This window comes from Hippichthys cyanospilos, chromosome 14 (assembly GCF_059441005.1).
Source record: "Hippichthys cyanospilos isolate Australia breed blue-spotted pipefish chromosome 14, RoL_Hcya_1.0, whole genome shotgun sequence".
Taxonomy (NCBI): domain Eukaryota; kingdom Metazoa; phylum Chordata; class Actinopteri; order Syngnathiformes; family Syngnathidae; genus Hippichthys; species Hippichthys cyanospilos.
The window spans coordinates 18,767,501-18,785,738 of record NC_142382.1 but is presented as its reverse complement, the minus strand read 5'-3'; the positions used below and the strand labels follow the sequence as shown (position 1 = coordinate 18,785,738).

Below are 18,238 nucleotides of genomic sequence, written 5' to 3'. Positions count from 1 at the left end.
GGGCAGCAACGTGTATCATGAAACAATACCAATAAAATCAACCTGACATATTTTTGAAGATGACGTTCAACAGTATGCCAGGTAACAAAAAAAAAATCAACACGAGACTTGCACAACGCAATGTTACAAGAATTCAGTGCTTCTCAAATAGTGGGGCGGGCCCCCCTGGGGGGGCGCGAGGTGATGCCGGGGGGCGTGGATGATCCCAGGAAAAAGGCTTTGTTTTTGTCATGTGGAACGTAATTGCAATAAAGTAATATTTTTCATCATTTTCTTTTAGTTTCAAGCACTTTGGTGCACTTGCTTCTTTTTTTCCGTTTTAGACTAAGCTGTAACCCGTATAAACGCGATAAAAAAAACTGTTTTTGAAAGTTGATTTATATTGCCTTTTTCTACTGTTAATGTTAAAAAGGATACACGTGTAGGTATACTTAAACAATTTTCATCAATAATAATCTTATTTATAGTCAGTGCATCCACGGGGGGGGTGGGGTGGGGGTGGGGGGCAAAAGGTTTTGTCTTTTCTAGGGGGGCCTGGCAAAATATAGTTGAGAAACACTGCATTAGTTGGACCGGTAGAACGAATGTGAACAGTGTGTTTTTCTTATGTTCATTTGGAGCAGCTGGGTGTAAATGGTAGTCTTGAGCGCGGGTGATATCTTGTTACAGTTCTTAACACAAAAGGGGACAGGGAGAGGTTAGAGATACCTGAACATGCATTCGCAATTTCACATACACAGAGCTTCACACTACAGTGGGTGTTGACTTCTTCCTAACTGGTCTCGATGGGAAAAGGGGTCGTGTGCACACCCTGGCTTTATTTTAATGCCACCTGTTTTGTTCTTGTACGTAGTGTCAGTTTTCAGAATTCAACGTGTAAACAAGTGGTAATATTGTCTGAGGGGCTTCATTTTTAAACCTATACTGCATCCAAGCCGAACCCCGTGGAATGCCAATTGGAAATTTGAAGAGCTAAGAGTTGCTGCACCTGTCTGCACTGCCACCTTGTAGCTCTATTTCCAATACAATACAGTACAATACAATACATAACTGTAATAAAGCAAACATTTAACATAAAAAAACATTTTATAATAATACAACAGAACATAAAACTGTGACATTGCCACATTTGCCCTGTTGAAGTGACAATAGATGAGAGACAGACACACGTCTACTACTTAGTTAAGTTTAAAAGTAAACAAGCACATGTAGTGACCATTGATGAGTGACATACATACAAAAGAAAAGTTCGCGTCTCCAGTCCCATTTAGTGGCAAGTAACATAACTTTTGATGTACATAATTTATAAAGTCCGGCCATTTGCTGGTAACACTGTTCTCTTTTTTTAAACAATTTCACAAAGTAAAATGTAAAATACGTTTATACCTTTATACAAATCAACAAATATTGTTTTAAATGTTTTCATTGTTAGCAAATGCTTTCAGGAATAACATTTGTTTTTATCTTCACCGTGTGTCTTTAATATCAACAACGTAGAGCTCTTTCATCACTGCTGTGGCGCTACGGTACATAGAATGCTTCTAAGTGCATGATGAGGTTCTCATACTGAGTTTAAAAAAGTAGAATAAGTAAGTGGGAGCTTACTTGTAGAATATTTTCTTTTAATTGTTACTCATTACCTGACCTGGTTTTTGAGGCCTTCCTCACAAAAATGTACCTCTACACTGAGGAAAAATTTGATGAAGAAATTTCTGTTGACTTTATGCATATGCTGATTGAAACTAAAACTGACATGCTGATTCCATCTACCCATCCATCCATCCATCCATGTTACAGCCCCTTTAAGGGTTTGTGTTCTTGGGGAAATGTTAGATGGGACATAAAAATTATGGTTTATATGGCTCTGTATATATGGATATAATATGTTTATATATTTTTTTCTTTTACAATTGTGTGTAGTTGTTATTTCCTTTTTAGCTTCGAACATCAGCTAGGACCTGAACCAAAACAAAGCACACTTGGGCAATGAAGTGCAGGGAAGCTGGCATATCTGATGAGTCAACTGACTGGTTGACAGCTGTTTGATTGCACTCAGCAGCTAAACGTTAATCTCCTTTATTTTAAGCAAACACGGTTAAGTCAAACCCACAAACAAAATAACATGAAACACGCAAGTTAGGAACATTTCAACGGTCTAAACCTAGCAGGCACGTCATTAGCATGTCATTTTCTGGTGGTGGAGTGTTAGCCCCCTGATACGAATTAACAATTTCTGTTCAACAAGCCCAATAATAATCAGAATATTGTGTTTAGACTAGTGTTAATCAAAGTCGGGGCATATGAAACGCATTATTGTAAAAAACATTTTTGACTTGACTTCTTCAAATGAATTGGACATTGTATTACGCAAAATTCATTCCTTTTAGATCAATCAATCAATCAATCAAATTTTCTTTGTATGCCCCTGAATCACCAAAGTCTCAAAGGGCATCACAGATGAAAAGAGGTCATGTTGAGACTTCTTTCGAAAAAAGAAGTCATACAGAGACATCTTTTCAGTGTAGGGTACACAACAGCATCCCCAGTCAAAGCTCCCAGAAGGGGAAGGAAAAACTCAAAAACCCCAATTTGGGGTAAATCAGAAACCTTCAGAAGGGACCACAGATGGAAGGAGCCCCCTTCCAGGCCCACAGGTTGAAGTGGATGCTGCATGTACCAAATACAGACAAATCGATATACATCCATCCATCCGTTTTCTATAGCCGCTTATCCCCACAGGGTTCGCAGGCTTGCTGGTGCCTATCTCAGCTGGCTTCGGGCAGTAGGCGGTGGGCGGTGGACACCCTGAACTGGTTCCCAGCCAATCGCAGGGCACACAGACACGAACGGCCAATCACGCGCCCAATCACACTTAAGGACAATTAAGTATGTCCAATTCCCCTGCCATGCAAGTTTTCGGGGAGTGGGAGGAAGCCGGAGTGCCCGGAGAGAACCCATGCGGGCTCGAGGAGAATAGATACACATTACAGACAAATACAGGTAAACAATATAGATTACAGAAAACATATTGTGCTATATAGTGCAACGATGACTTGACATTGGGCAGGAACCTTCCCATCTGCTTTAGATCTGCTTTATTTATGCCTTCCTCATTTCTTTATTCTGGTTCACAGCTCTTTGTGCAGCACCAGAGAATAACCTCATCTTTCAGTTGTGCAGATTATGTATCTGCAGGTTAACCTTGAGGACCTCATGCGGTATCTCTTCTCACTAGTTCTGAATGCCATTAGCTGCCCTGATAGCTATTTTGCCAAAACAAACAAGCTCAAAATGTATGATATCAACGCAAACCATAGGATTCAGGCAAGTGCTGGAAGAAGACAGAAGAGGAAGAGTCATTGGAACCTGTCTCGAGACGACTAGACCATCCTCATTCTTTTTCTTGTGATATCAACTCAAAGAGCAGTCCGTAGAACAGGCAGCATTTAACAAAGGAGCTGCTTCTGTCAAAAACAACAACTTTGCGCATTTTTGGGGGGCAATTATGTTTTAAATAAAAAAAATAAATAAACCTGGCAAGATAATGTGAAAAAAAATATCTCATTGACTCCCCAGAGCCACATTTGTGTAGGAAAATGTGCTCATTTGTTCCGGTATGAACGTGAACCCGTTTCCATCAAGACTAAACTGGTTACAGACACTGGCCCAGGGATAAAAAACATTTTTAATCTGCATCTTCATGAAGCATAAGATGCTAAAACCTTTTGGTGAACAGTAACTCCAACTTGTAGAGACGACATTCTAACTGAACTTTGACATTGTGTCAGCTTAATCAAGTGGTGTGTGTTTGTATGTGTGTGTTTGTATTGTGGGACGATGGGGTGGAGCGAAGGGAAGCAGTCATGTATATTCTTAGCATAAAACTGCACAGAAAAATACAGGAGCATTTGAGACCATTTGGCTCTTGTGGTAGACAGAACATGCATTGTAAAGTGCATGTTTATACTAGTAAACACCACAAATTGGTTTACACATTGGTGTGGTATACTGGCGTCCCATGCTATTTTCATTTTTGAATACTGTATATCAAAAAAAAGTTCACTTACATTGTATTATTGGCAAATTAAGAATGCATATTCACACTTTTTTTTTACCACCAATTTTACCACCTGTTAAAATAGTGATTCCTAACTAGTTTGCAATCACCCATCACACATTAGTCTGCTGTGAAAGATCATCAATTATGTCAATTATTTGGATGAAAAATTATTCTACATTAAAAACTGAATTGCTAATTGATCTATCACAACAATGTTTAATAACAAATAGAACAATAAAATCACAACCCTTTAGATGACAAAAGGTAAATAAGTAACCTCTGCATCTTCTTTTTGTAAAAAGTTTTGCTTTATGGTGTGCCAGACATTTTTTTCCAACGTGAAATATGCGCCTTGATTCAACAAAATTGGGGAACACTGTGTTAAATAACTTCCAAACAACAACTGTAAAGTTCAAAGGCAGAAATAAGATACAGTATTTAACTTTACTCAAAACTCACTTCCAATAATTCATAATAAATAATAATAGTAATTTTGGTTATGACAAAGCATATGTGAAAACATATGTTGTTACAGCATCGTCAGGCCTTGTCACAAATGTACAAGTACCAGTTTTGTAGCTAAAACCTGAATGACCCAAGTTGTACAAGCAAACTTTATAAAGAATAAAATGACAAAACAAAACGGCACTTAGTAGAAAGTGGGCAAGTGTAATGTTATTGTGTGCCTTTGCTGGCATGTCCATTTGGAATTTGTCACATCAAAGGTAAAGAGCTACCCAGAAGGCACAAAAACTGTCTAAGATCACTTTTAACAACACAACATGCCTATTGTGTCAATGGTCTTTTGTGAGTATGCATACCTGGTAGAATGTCTTGATGTGTCTCGTGAGAACGGTCAAGTTGTGAAGTCGAAGTGATACATCATTGTTCACATTCTTGTTCAATCTCTGGTTGTTTGGACTGGGGTCACTATAGAGACAAAAACACACACCGAGAAGGTTTAGATTTATGTCATTTACGCCTATTTAAGACAAGAATCAATATAAATAAGTCCCATTGTTCAGAATGAGGATTTATAGTAATACATGTCACTGTGTGCCAGTCTCATTTGCATTTGAACTGTGCGTGCGCTTGTGTATGTGTGAGCATGAAAGGTTAGCAACAGTGCCTGACCTGGCCTCCTGAGAAAAGAGAGCTCATTCTACAGTTATAACTTCAACATTCTTATAAAAAGAAACAAGTCAAAATATCTATGCCCACTAGACTAGGGGTCACCAAAAGTGAAGCCTTCAAGGACTGCATGAGTAGCACGCATGACTTTTCTAAAAGAAGCTCAACAATGATGAGCCCTTTAAATTTCCTAGGAATGTTATAGAAGCAACCATTTGAAAAAATAAAAACATTTCCAGAGCTTTATAGAAATTAATTACAGTGGTACCTCGACTTATGAAATTATTTTGCTCCGGAAGTCATTTCGAAACGTGAATCTTTCATAAGTAGAGGCGCTTTTTACATGTAAATCGCCTAATCTGTTCCAAGGCCCCCAAAATGTTCCTACACCTTTTAAATAAATAATACTATTAAATTATGAAGTGTAGCATAAACTTTAACAAATACTTATTAGAATTACATTGGTGCATAATAATCAAAATATATCATGTAAAAAAAAAACACTCCTAAACCGTTTACATTAATCACATTAATTGTAGCAGTTGAGAATGAATGCAGTTCCCTTGTTTGCCTTGAGATGGTTAGTTATGAGTGCAGAGAGAGAGAGACACCTTTTTAGGTCATTTAATTTGTCTGTTTTTATTTTACATTTCCAGTGATCCAGGAGTCATTTACAAGTGCACAGGAGCAATAATATTTATTTTTGGATTATTCTGAGCATGTAAATTTACTTAAGCTTAGTTTGGGGTCATGCAAAGTGCTTCCTATGTGTTGTCAGTGCTTACACCCCCCCCCCCCCCCCTTTCTAAAAATGCCTTCTAAAAAGTATCTTTAGGTCAAAAGCAAAGTAAACTCTGCATTTTTTTGTATCAGTGACAATCTAAATAAACAAACAAAATAAAAAGCGGACTTTTCTACCAAAATGGACCGTTATATCAGTGGTTGTGATATGAAGAAAATGATGATAGATGCTAAATGTAAGTTCATTCTATTTAAATGAATTTTATTGTGACATTTGTTAAAATCTGATTTTGACTTTTGCTCATGTCTTGTAAATGCAGGGCAAACCTTGGGACTCACTTTGTCATTATTACCGCGCAATTTTTGGGACTCCAAACATTTCTGTCGGGACCCATAGTTTTTTTAGTATTGCAAGTCCTATGGACCCAACAGTTTTCAATGGAAGAATGAGCACTGAAGTACATATGACACACACAGTCAAGTATTTTTGCCACGTTAATCAGGAATATATTGTTGGTAGTTGTGAGAATTGTGATTGGAAGAAGCATTGTGTGCAGGCCAAACTTGGGGCTACACACTAAACAGCTTTGTTTTTGCTGCCGAGGAGGAGACATGGAGTGGGTTTTTCATGGAGTAAGATTGCTGTCAAAGCGATGTATGCATGTTTAACCATTTCTATCCATAATAGTTATAGCTTGTGACCATGTGTCTAAATTGGGTAAGTATGAACATCTTTCTTGTGAGGACTCTAAATAGAGTGGGTATGAAATTTTTTCTTGTCACTATGAATCAAAAAAGTCTGGCTTTGAATATTTTCTTTGTGACGATGAACCAACATTGTGATTTTTTTTTTGTGACTAAAATTAAAATCTGTGAGTGAAAAGTATTTTCAGTACTTGTGCTCAGGCGGCAATACACACAAGAGGTTAATGCACAGACGTAAAATCTTGTTTAGTGTGAAGCTTCGTTGTCGAACAAGTGATTCTTGTACTGAAAAGACTTGAACTCGCAGGTTTAAGATTTGTGTTCACAAGGAAAAAAAAATCTAAAACACAATTTTGAGTCTCACAAGGAAAATAGTCATATTCGGATTAACAAGAAAAAAAATTCATACCCATGGTATTTAGAGTCTTACAAGAAAAAACATCATACTCACACATTATACACTTGTACTCACAAGCTATAACAATTATGGATACGAATGATTAGGCACACATATCACTAGAGTATTTACAGTCTATAGTAATCTTTAAATTATTCTGAGAAACAATAATAACAATACAGTGATCCCCCCTACTTCGCGGTTAATGGGGGTGCCAACCCCCCGCGAAGTCCGAAACCCGCGAAGTAGGGTATCAGTTCCTAGATTTCTATGTACGCCCCAATATAGCCGCAGTAACCATAAACAATCCTTTTTCTTTTTTTTTGCATTTTTTGCGTATTTTATTTCCTTTCTCCTATTATTTAACATTACATTATCCTTATTAACATTATTGTATATTCATTAAATAACTAATATTACTTAGTTTGTTGAGAATTTGTTCTCAGGACTGGTTATCTGCACCAAGACTCCGGTGAAAGAGTACGCAAGTCATCACATTGAACTTCACATTTATTTTGGCCCAAGTATGGTGTATCATGTAGTATCTCTTGAATAATAAATCAACAACAATGTTAAAGTCAGTCAACTAACATATAAACACTTGACGAACTTTAATCTATGAATACACTGTATTTTTAGCCGACATTAGCGGGTTAGCAACAACTAACAACAACTGCTAACTATAAAGTGCAACCTCTACACAAATGAACACATAAACAGAATAAACAATCATCGCTTACTAAACATAGGCAGTAGCTTGCGTTATCAACATAAATGATAATAAACTATAAATTTGAGCTTACGTGGTCTTTCACTACGTCACCGTAACGAGCCAAATGACGCACAGAGAACGTAAAACAGGAACGAAATGCAACGCGACCCGACAAATTAAAAGCATATAAAAAGCAATAAGATAAAAAAGTCACAAACTCTAACGCTTGAAGAATTCTTAACATAGTTATTAACCAATATTATTTAGTTATTTGATGAATACAGTACTGTATAATGTACTTTTTTGTTTTTTTTCAATTTTTGATTAAGCATTTTTTAAATAATTTTTTGTTTTGAAATATTTTAAATTTTTCTTTGAAAAACGCGCGAAGTACTGAGACTGCGATATCTGAGACCGCGAAGTAGGAGGGATCACTGTATACTGTAATTTTGAGTGAAAAAAGCACTACTGTAATGACTATGGCCAACAATGGTCAAATAGCGCAGGAAGCACCGCACAGATTATTGCGCTCATCCACGCTGAGACAGTTGCGTATTGAAAAATGTTAAAGCTAGATTTTTTACAAAAACATTGTACATAATTTGAAAAGTTTTTAAACTTGGCCATTTGTAACTCAAGTTTCGCTATAAAGATACTCTATATTGTGCACATTACAGTGTATCTATACTAAAAGAACAGATGAACACAAGTGACTGCTTGAGTTGACTCTATCCTAATCTTCTCCTGTTTAACCCACTTTCTCATCTATATCCTAGAAAACCTAAATCCTCCATAGGAGGGGCCACTCAGTCCAGGGGGCCTGGACCGAGTGGAGAACAATTGCATTATTATAACGTTTCTGAAAACAATGGAGACAGACATGACCATATGGTGTGATTGGGGACACAGGAATGTAGAAGTAATAGTAGTAGGAGCAGCATTACCTTCACAGAGGAAGCATGTTGAAGTAAAATAACTATATATATATTTTTTTAATCGTGATTTCAAACTCAATCAAAATAATCTTATAATTTACATAATTCTTTAGACCAGAGATGTCAAACTTTTTATCAAGAGCCACATTGTAAGTTATAGTTTCGTTCAGAGGGCTGGATTGACTGTGAAGTCAAATCAATTTTAAGGGTGTTTGTCACACACTTTACCTAGTTTTGAGATCAGAAACCGGTAAAAACTGTTCAAAAAAGAGATTGGGGAAAAAAAGGTTGATTTTTTTTTTCCTCCCAAATTTCTTAAAAGTTGAAGACATCTTGCAAGTTTCATATTCTAGCCAGAAACATGAAGTCAAATTAGTATTTCGCGGGCCACATTAAATGATGTGGTAGGCCGGCTCTGACCCCCAGGTCTGTGCTTTATACCAGGTCGCTACTTTTTTTTCAAGTTTTAAACCCTTGAGCTTTAAATATGACATGGTTAGTTTATTCCTCTTTACTGAAGAGCTTCATGACGCCAATACCATCAGTCTCATCATATTCCACCTATGCAGTTGCCGGACATGTCCCAATGGGTCAATGAGACTGTTTGGAGTTGGCTCTCACACTGAATCTTCATATCAATCATAGTTGAGATGGAGACATGTATTCCAATTAAAACAAGACAAAAGGGCCAAACCAACTGGAAATGCTGTTTAAATGTTTGTTGAATGTTTTAAAGTATAACCCCTTGAAATCAATAGCATCATTTTCAAAGGGATTCTTCAATGTGACATGATCTATTCGAATTTGTTGTTTGCATTAGCCACCATGTTAATCAAAATAGCCATGTGACATGCAGAGATTGATGTAACCATCACACGTATTAACATTTTTATTAAGGCAGTGGCTTAACAAAAACAAATTCCAAGTAGTTAAAAACAAGTTCCCTCGTCATTGACAAGTTCTGGTAGGACGCTGCCATCTTTAAACGCAAAATTGATTACATCACTTATGCATTTACCTCAAAACATACAATGCGCAGACTGGACGCGGCATTCAATGACTTTTCTGTCGGGCAACTGTGTAGTATCCGTGTTTTAAATTGTTAGGTGGACAAAAAACATTTGCCAGTGTTTAAGGCAATCAAAGTTCTCATACATCCATCTGTGTGAGACCTTTCATTGATGTCATAATGTGGAGACCCATTGTTAATGTGAGATGTAGTCAATATGTGTAGATTTTTTTTAAGGCAAGATTGACCTGGAAATTACAGCATGTATAAAAGTTAAAAGAAATGCAATAAAATTGAGATTTTCTTTTTAATCGTGTTTGCTAGTTTTATATATTGGAAAAGCAACATTTTGGAGCCTTAAGCCATATTAAAATGTTTCTGCTACCGAAGTAACGCCTCCCATGTTTTTCGTCTCTATTCCCTCATGTCTGAGCATTTCTGCTCACTGCTGGCCTCTCAGTAGTAGCCCCACCCAATCCAAGAAAATGACTGGATCCTTAATTTGTAACATAACAAATGGAGCACTGCCCCCATACCGGTCGTGCAGACTAAATACATGCCCAGAACCACCAAGCAGTCAGCAGTGCACTTTCACTTTTGCAATAGAGTTGAAGAGAACTGTCACACCAAGTCTGCTGAGTAAACAGGAACTATTCATTTGTTAGGTATGAATAATGACATTAGAAAACGTGCAAGTGGCTAAATTTGTGTTTGTCTGTAAGAACTTTTTTCAGTCTTCCAAAGAATAAAACGACTAGAGCTGTATGTAAATGGAAGCGCTGTTTAAAGGATAATGTATTATTAGCATAGCGCATCGCCTGCTCTTCTTGTTAGGCCTTTCACAGTAAAACAATATATACTTGGGCATGGGACAAGACACAAATTCCACAAGATGAGATATCTCACTCGAGTGAGTCCACGAGAACGACATGAAGGGATTTCAGCAACAGTTTGGTCAAAAAAAAAGCTAAATTAAATTTTCCAATTTCAAAATGATTTATTTTTATGTAGCAGGGTGCAATTAACAATCTAAAGTTTTTCCAAATGCTACAGCAATATAAAATGATCCAGCTGAGATCTATCTGAGAATTATTGAACATGAACAAAATAAAATGCTTCCTTTTCACATGCTGTTTGTATGTTGTCTATTAGTTTTGAATGAGTAATCCCTTCAACTGCTTTAACGAATAAAATTATTATGCACAAAGGAATTAATTTGTGCTAATGGTAAATATATATATATATATATATATATATATATATATATATATATACACACACACACACACACACACACACACACACACACACACACACACAAGTTATAGCAAATATTACTTGTTTATAAGTCCAGAATACTTGGACAATTAGTTTAAAAATTCAATTCTGACTTCCATAGATTAGGTCTATAGTCGCATATTAATATATAATACCACTGGGACTGTATATCCCATTGACCATGATACTAGTATAAAATAACATGCCAGAGAAGTGAGAATTATCACCAAAAGCCTACAATACATAGTAATCAGAGTAATCTACTGTAACACACATAATAGCTCACACACACACACACACACACACACACACACACACACCAATCTACATACTTGACTCAATAAGACCACTGACTGACGTTCACAAACAATTCATCATATAAAAGGTAAAACTGAATAATTTTAAGCGCATGATCACGTCCAACTGCGAGGCTCACAATTTGAAACAAGCCTGTCAGGATGTGGTTGCAGAAACTCACATAGACACACGCAGGATACCATTCATGCAGTATATCCTGTACACATATCGTGTCTGTCGTTGTATCTGTCAACTGAATCGTGTCAGCAAGACTCTCACTGTTACCTACATTTGTGTCATGATCTTGTGCAGGAAGACACCATCCACAAGCTCAACGAACATATTGACCCGCTCCTCTGAACCCGCACTGTCACTTGATCCCAGTGGACCCAATGTCCTCACCTAAAAAATACAAAATAAAAAAAGACAAAAACAATTACAAACAATTAAGTTGCAAATCCTTCCATATGCACTTTTGCATAAAACGTTTTTCTCTGCATATTAAAAGTAAAAAGAGATAGAAATCTAAAAATAATTTCCAAAACTAATTACAAAATCAAGTTTAATCCCAGATGTTGCTGTCAGTCTTTCAACATGACACTGGAAATATGTGACACTGTTGGGAAGAGTATTTATGTAACGAGTTTTTTGCTGTCTGAAATTATTTACTTTTGTCTGAGAAAAAAAAAGTGATTGATTGGAAAAGGTCAACAGGATATGGGCCAAGGGCAAACAGGAAGTACCACAGGGTTATTAACCTGTAGCCCGGTTTGATTTGAGGGCCTCAACAGACTGCCGCCACAAATAACATTCACAATTTCTTTTATTTTGCTCAATAATAAAAGCGTTTAATTCTAAACTTGACATTTCAAACCGTGTTAACTCATCAGTCTTGTGTTTTCGTAGCAAATTAGAACTGTGGTGTTACACTAAACCTGGCAGTCTAGTGACCTATTTAAAATTTGATTGAACCTGAGACACATTTATACTTAGGTTTCTCATATTGAAATGTTCCTTCAACGTGAAAACTACGGTGAATTTCTAATTGGAGGTGTACCTTGTCCGCTATGAATACTGACTTCCAGAGACGAGACTATCCCACTCACCCACAACACGAGTGGTGACTCCATAAATGCTGCCAGCAGCTCGGAAAGAGTCCCATCCATGGTGATCGGCCACTGTTGAGAAGTCCGTCGACGGTGGACAGAACAAAGCCGCCGCGAGGCATTCACCTCCCCCGGATGAGCTTTCTGTCTTGCACTCACTATTGTTTCGCGCTGTCCCAGGTCCCTCGACGCATGGTTTAATATTCCAAAACGCGCCAAACTGGATGAAAGCGGCCCAATATTGCCCCAAACACTTCCAAAAAACACTCCCAGTGGTGGAAGTGCTCAAATTTACACTGACTGCAGTGTCTTGACCAAAACACTTGATGTAATCCAAACTTCGCCAGGACAGTTGTTCGCGTTGTCTAGGATACGCGTATTGACCGTAAAGCAGCAAAAAAATCCGTGAAGCATTAAGAAGGAAAGGGGGTCATCAAAAAATGTAACAACTGCGTGCACAACGCGTCGTGAACTATGTTGACGTTTTCTTTCTTTTACTTTTCCCCCCCTTGAAGTTATATCCACCGCCCATCCGTGCACTTCGCTCACTACACCCAAAATCAACTCATTGGCAAGCCCGGTGAACCAAACCAAACATAAATGACGACAGTTTTGTCCAATCCGATACAAAGAAATACATAGATCCCGCCTCTTACGACGATTTCACCAATTATTATTCCGTAATTCGGAATAATAGAAAATGACGTCAAAGCCGACAAACCCAGGAGGCAAAAAGTTTATGAGTGCAAAACGATTGTCGAGCAAATCGGATTTATCAGTGGCGGTTCGTATATTTCACATTTGGGCATTCAGTGATCGGACCTCTCATGTGCAGACGTACGCATTTCTGCACGCCTCTCTGTAACCGGGCAACGCAGGCTATTTTTCAGAGCATTTAAACACAGTGGCGGTCCGTGCATTTTCTCACTTAGGCCTTCAGTGAATGGAACCCTCATGCGCACGTACACAGGCTTTTTTTCTGAATATTTAAACATCAATAAATTCGCATCAGTAATTAAAATGCATCTTATACGTGTCAAAATTTAGAATGAGTCACAATAATTTGAAATTATTTGTCCGCGAAGTTTTATGAAGTCCACCAAGGGCAGGCAAGCTTTAACAAGATTGTACGCTAAATTACAAATGGCATTTTAATATAAGTGTCACGTCTGCATGGGCATGGTGAGTTGAGTTGGGAGGAGGAAGGAATGGGACCAAAACAAATGCAGGAAAACTGAGAAATAGTGGCTGAAAAATGACGTTTTAACAAGGAAATGAGGCAGGACCAAAAGGGAGCAATACTGGACAAAGTTTCACCAGACAGGTGGACGAAATCAAACTAACGGCAGCGCTGACAATAAAGGCAGACGCGAGTGGAACAGAAACATGAACAAAACCCTACAACAACAAAAGCCAACCAAACATGACAATTGCATATGAATGACATAAAATGACAAAAACATATTAACTCACCCAAAACGACTGTCCCCAAGTTATTTCAGAACAAAATCCATTATTCTTTTTTTCCCCAGAAAGACTGTCATGACTTGTTTGTAGAGTTTGTCTTCACGTGTCATTTCCAATAATAAATCATTTTGTATTGACATGGACGCCAATGTTGAAAGTTGCATCGGTCCAATTTCCATTTTGCTCAATGTACGCTAACGCTAACGTTAACTGGTTGAGCTGGTTGTTTTTTTCTTTATTTAAGTTCTTTCACCATACACATGGTGGATCAATATAGCACCACCTTCTTGCATTGAGCGTCCACTCACGTCACGTTCTACGTGAGGTTTCCTGAAGGTGTTTTTATGTGTCGATTGGCTATTGCAGCTGTCTTAACAAAAATATGGGCCCATACACAATATGTCATTGCACACTGCACAGAAGCCTTCAACTGTTCAAGCGAATGCCCAGCACCTCCGGGCTCAGGCAGACATGAAGTCTGCCATCAAGTGTACCTGGCGACACATGTTAGCTGAATTCTAATTGGCTAAAAACCCTACACTAAAACTGCAGCACTTAGGAGGAGTGGTACCATATGGATATGACACGAAAAGAACAGAATAAATAGAATACTTATATATATATATATATATATATATATATATATATATATATATAAAATAAATTTAAAATAAAATTGACTTTTATTATAGTTATTCTAATTATTATAGTAATGACAATGTCAGGTTATATTAGGCCAGCAGAGAAGGCCTTGCTGGCCTTGACATCCAACCTCTGATCATTATGCGCTCAATAGTTTTATTTTTGCGCTCAAAATCTGTTTTCGCTCGCTCAGTTTGATTTTCTCCGCTCAAATTTGGTTTTCGCGCGCTCGTAATTGTGGCACAAATATAACACCACATCGAACTGCCTTTGAAAGGTAAATCACCTGCTCTTGCCAGCTGATATAGAGCACCAGAGCATTGTTAACTAGCAGATAATTTATGCTAGAGACTGCAGTAATGTTGGCGCCGTTCAATAAAATGCCAGAGTGACTTCAATATGTTATTTTAACCATTCATCCAATTTCCAGAGCCAATTATCCTTACAAGGGTCGCAGCCCTGATGGTGCCTATTCCAGCTGGGGGACACCTTGATGGTTGCCAGCCAATCGCAGGGCACACAGAGATGAACAAGATTTTATGATCCACCTGCATGTCTAATGTTTGTGTTAAAAAAACAGTTCATATTTGAATCATCAGTAAGTTAAGGCTTGCTCGATTGCTTGTGTATATTTGGACTGCACCACTTCGTGACTGACTGAATGCCAAATGACATGATTGGAGAAATACCGGTAATTATTTCCAACTCCCATATCAGCCACACACAGAGTGATTGAATCATCCTGACATATTGATCAACAAAATCATTTTGAACATTTTTTATGGGCCTCTATGCAGTCTCTGGGTCCAGTGCGCTGCACCGACGGTACGTCGATTATATTTACACCTCTGCCTTCTATCATCACCAACCTAAACCTACCGTATTTTTTTCAAAAGGAAGTTGAACGTCTGCACACAGCACGTCGTTCATGGAGTTTGTTGGACAGCAGCGTTCTCAAGTGGAAATTTCACATTACTACAAGACAATTCATTTTGGAATGGGAGGATACAAATTCGATCAAGAAACATCAACCATCATGCATTCTCTGAGAATGTTCTGTGACAGAACGATTTAATCCCAGCCGGACGGACAGGCATCATGGTAATACTGCAAAGTTGTCCGCAGGACCAAGACCTTTCTCCATTCGTGCGCCAGTACTCTGGAATGCCCTACCTATAGAAATTCGTGCAGCAACCTCAGTAGAAATCTTTAAATCCCGACTAAAAACACATTTATACACTCAAGCGGTTAGTTGATGGGTCTGTCTGATAGCAGCTATCTTCTTCTCCTTCTAGACTCCATCTCCGGATTTGGAGAGAGGGGCTAGATGCTGAGGGATGATTTGAATGCCACCATCAATCCCTGCACTGGTCGATCATCGTGGGTTATGAGATGGACCACCTCCTCTGCGGCACTTTTGTGAGGAGGGACCCACTTGGCCAGACTGTGAAGAGCATCCTATCCAATGGCTTTGCCTGCAGTCAATCCATCTTTGCATGAGATGCTTTCTGCCTAATATGGCACGTTTTTTTTTTTTTTTTTTTTTAACACTCAGCATCCACCAACCTGTTGGAAGGGGGCTCCTCCCAGCTATGGTCCCTTCTCAAGGTTTCTTATTTTCCCCTATTGGGGTTTTTGAGCTTTTCCTTCCCCTTCTGGGAGCTTTGTTCAGGGGGTGCTGTTGTGTATTTATGATGAAAAGAAGTCTCTGCATAATTTCTTTTCACCTGTGAAACCCTTTGGGATTTCGGTGATTTAGGGCTATACAAATAAACTTGATTTGATAAAAAGATCCAGGATCGTCCAATGAGTGTTCTTTCTTGGGATTTTTTTTAAACTACTTTTGAGCTCATGGATGAGTTGCACTTTTCAGACACTTAGCAACACATTTAACGCTAGAATGACTTCATGTTTTTATTGTACTTTAAATTTTCAAGACTCCGTGTTCATATTTTTTCACTCATTAGTACTGAACAATTCCAACATGTTTCAGTGGCCTTTGTCATTGTCTATCAATACAAATTGTTCAAAGATACAAGTGAATCATTTTTAAAATAAATCATCTATTTATTTGTTCATTGTGAATAACAAAAAAATGACAGATTTTTCCTTAAGGATGTGATCTCAAAACAAACTAAAAATAGAATCAATTAATGTTACATTCAACACTTAAACCCACTTTGCCACACCCCTGCCACTTTCCTGGACCAAAGGTATGGAAGTGAAGTAGGTCAAATATTTCATTGAAGTGGTGGTGCCTACTGGACTTCATACATCTATTTTTCAGTTTAACAAATACACAAATGATCTACATCAGAGTTGTCTGAACTCAGTCCTCAAGGGTCAGTACCCTGCATGTTTTTGACGTTTCTGTCCTCCAACGCAGCTGGTTCAAATGATCAGCTCATCAGCAAGGTCAACGGAAGCCTCATAATGATCCTGATCATTTGAATCAGGTGCATTGCGGGATCAGCAATATCAAAACCATGCAGGACAGTGGCCCTTGAGGACTGGCTTTGGACACCTCTGATCTACAAGGTGATAAAAGCCATGTCATATCATGGTAATACTTCATTGCCATCAGTCATTTTATCTCGCTCACATGGTGACACAAAACACATTAAATTTGGCAAGTGGTGTCCATTCAAATGCAACGACTGAACATACTTTTATATTAAAGCCTTTCTTTCACTTCTCAAGGCTCAGAGGTCATTTATATGACAATGTGATCAGCGGGTACGCGAAATCGGGCAAGTAAATAAAAAAGAAAATGTCAGCCAAGAATGGAAGATATCAAGTGCTGTGTTCATGTTAATCATCACAAAACTAAATGTCCAAAGCAATCAGTCAGTTGAGTTGACAAGGCTGCAGTTTGGAATCATTAGTCACTCATGACCTCAATGTACAGTGAATGCAAGCATCTCTGTACTCAGTACAGTGTACTGTGTCTTGGTTTTGTATGTAAATGTTTGTGTACATTAAGAGACACTGTGAGTGATTTTCACATTTACTACTAAAGAGGCTTTGTAAAAAGGCGTGCTCAGGAGATAACCAACAAAAGCATTCATTATAAAAATCAACGAAAAATGTGTAAAAAAAAAAAAAAAAAAAAAATCCTACTGTATACATAGATTCTTCATACTGCACAAAATAAAAATAATTCAATTTAATAATTTATATATTCAAATATAATGGTTGAAATGATGAAAGGATGAGTTCAATGTCAGAAAACAATAATATGCATTTAAGGAAAAAAAAAAAAAGCATGATTGTTGCAGGTCCATATTTTGGTCTGATCAGAAATGGTTACCGTTCCAGTTATCACATAATTGTGACTACTTAAAGACAATGCAATATAGTCTAGAATCTGTGACGTGTTCATTCATGCTAGGCTTTTGTGTGACAGAAATCATGTAAATACAGAATATACACACATTATCTCACTTTTATTACCCATGGCTACTGAGTAAATCCTTTAATCTGACATCAACTACATTGAGTCAAAGTAAAATAAAAAGAATAACGTGACATAAGAAGATGTCCAATATGACAGAACAAGCTACATTTCTTATAAGTATAACTGTTTTGATTGGAATGTGACTATCAGTGGAGGTAGTCAGTTTTGAGATGTTAGCCAGAAGATAAATGTACACACTTGTATTCTTAATTAACTAAGCCATATTTCCATCTTGCAAACCTTGGCGGTTGCTAGAAGTCATGATCACAAACAAGCCAAACCTCAACAACTACTTCTCCAA

At 37.7% G+C, this 18,238-nt stretch overlaps 2 protein-coding genes across 3 annotated transcripts in view; both read right to left on the bottom strand.

The window, feature by feature from the left end:
- ccdc88c (coiled-coil and HOOK domain protein 88C) overlaps positions 1-12,446 on the bottom strand; it is a 74,191-nt gene extending 61,745 nt beyond the window's left edge. The window contains exons 1-3 of the mRNA XM_088433275.1: positions 12,372-12,446; positions 11,555-11,667; positions 4,882-4,990 (exon numbers count right to left, since the gene is read on the bottom strand). Of these exons, the coding sequence (XP_088289401.1) occupies positions 4,882-4,990; positions 11,555-11,667; positions 12,372-12,431 (282 nt within the window). The 5' untranslated portion in view covers positions 12,432-12,446. The remainder of the gene's footprint in view (positions 1-4,881; positions 4,991-11,554; positions 11,668-12,371) is intronic.
- A 4,077-nt stretch (positions 12,447-16,523) lies between these two features.
- pals1a (protein associated with LIN7 1, MAGUK p55 family member a) overlaps positions 16,524-18,238 on the bottom strand; it is a 46,753-nt gene continuing 45,038 nt past the window's right edge. For both annotated transcript variants that reach the window (XM_088433776.1, XM_088433775.1), the window contains exon 18: positions 16,524-18,238. This exon is cut by the window's right edge and continues 775 nt beyond it. The gene's annotated coding sequence lies outside the window, so the exon portion shown is untranslated.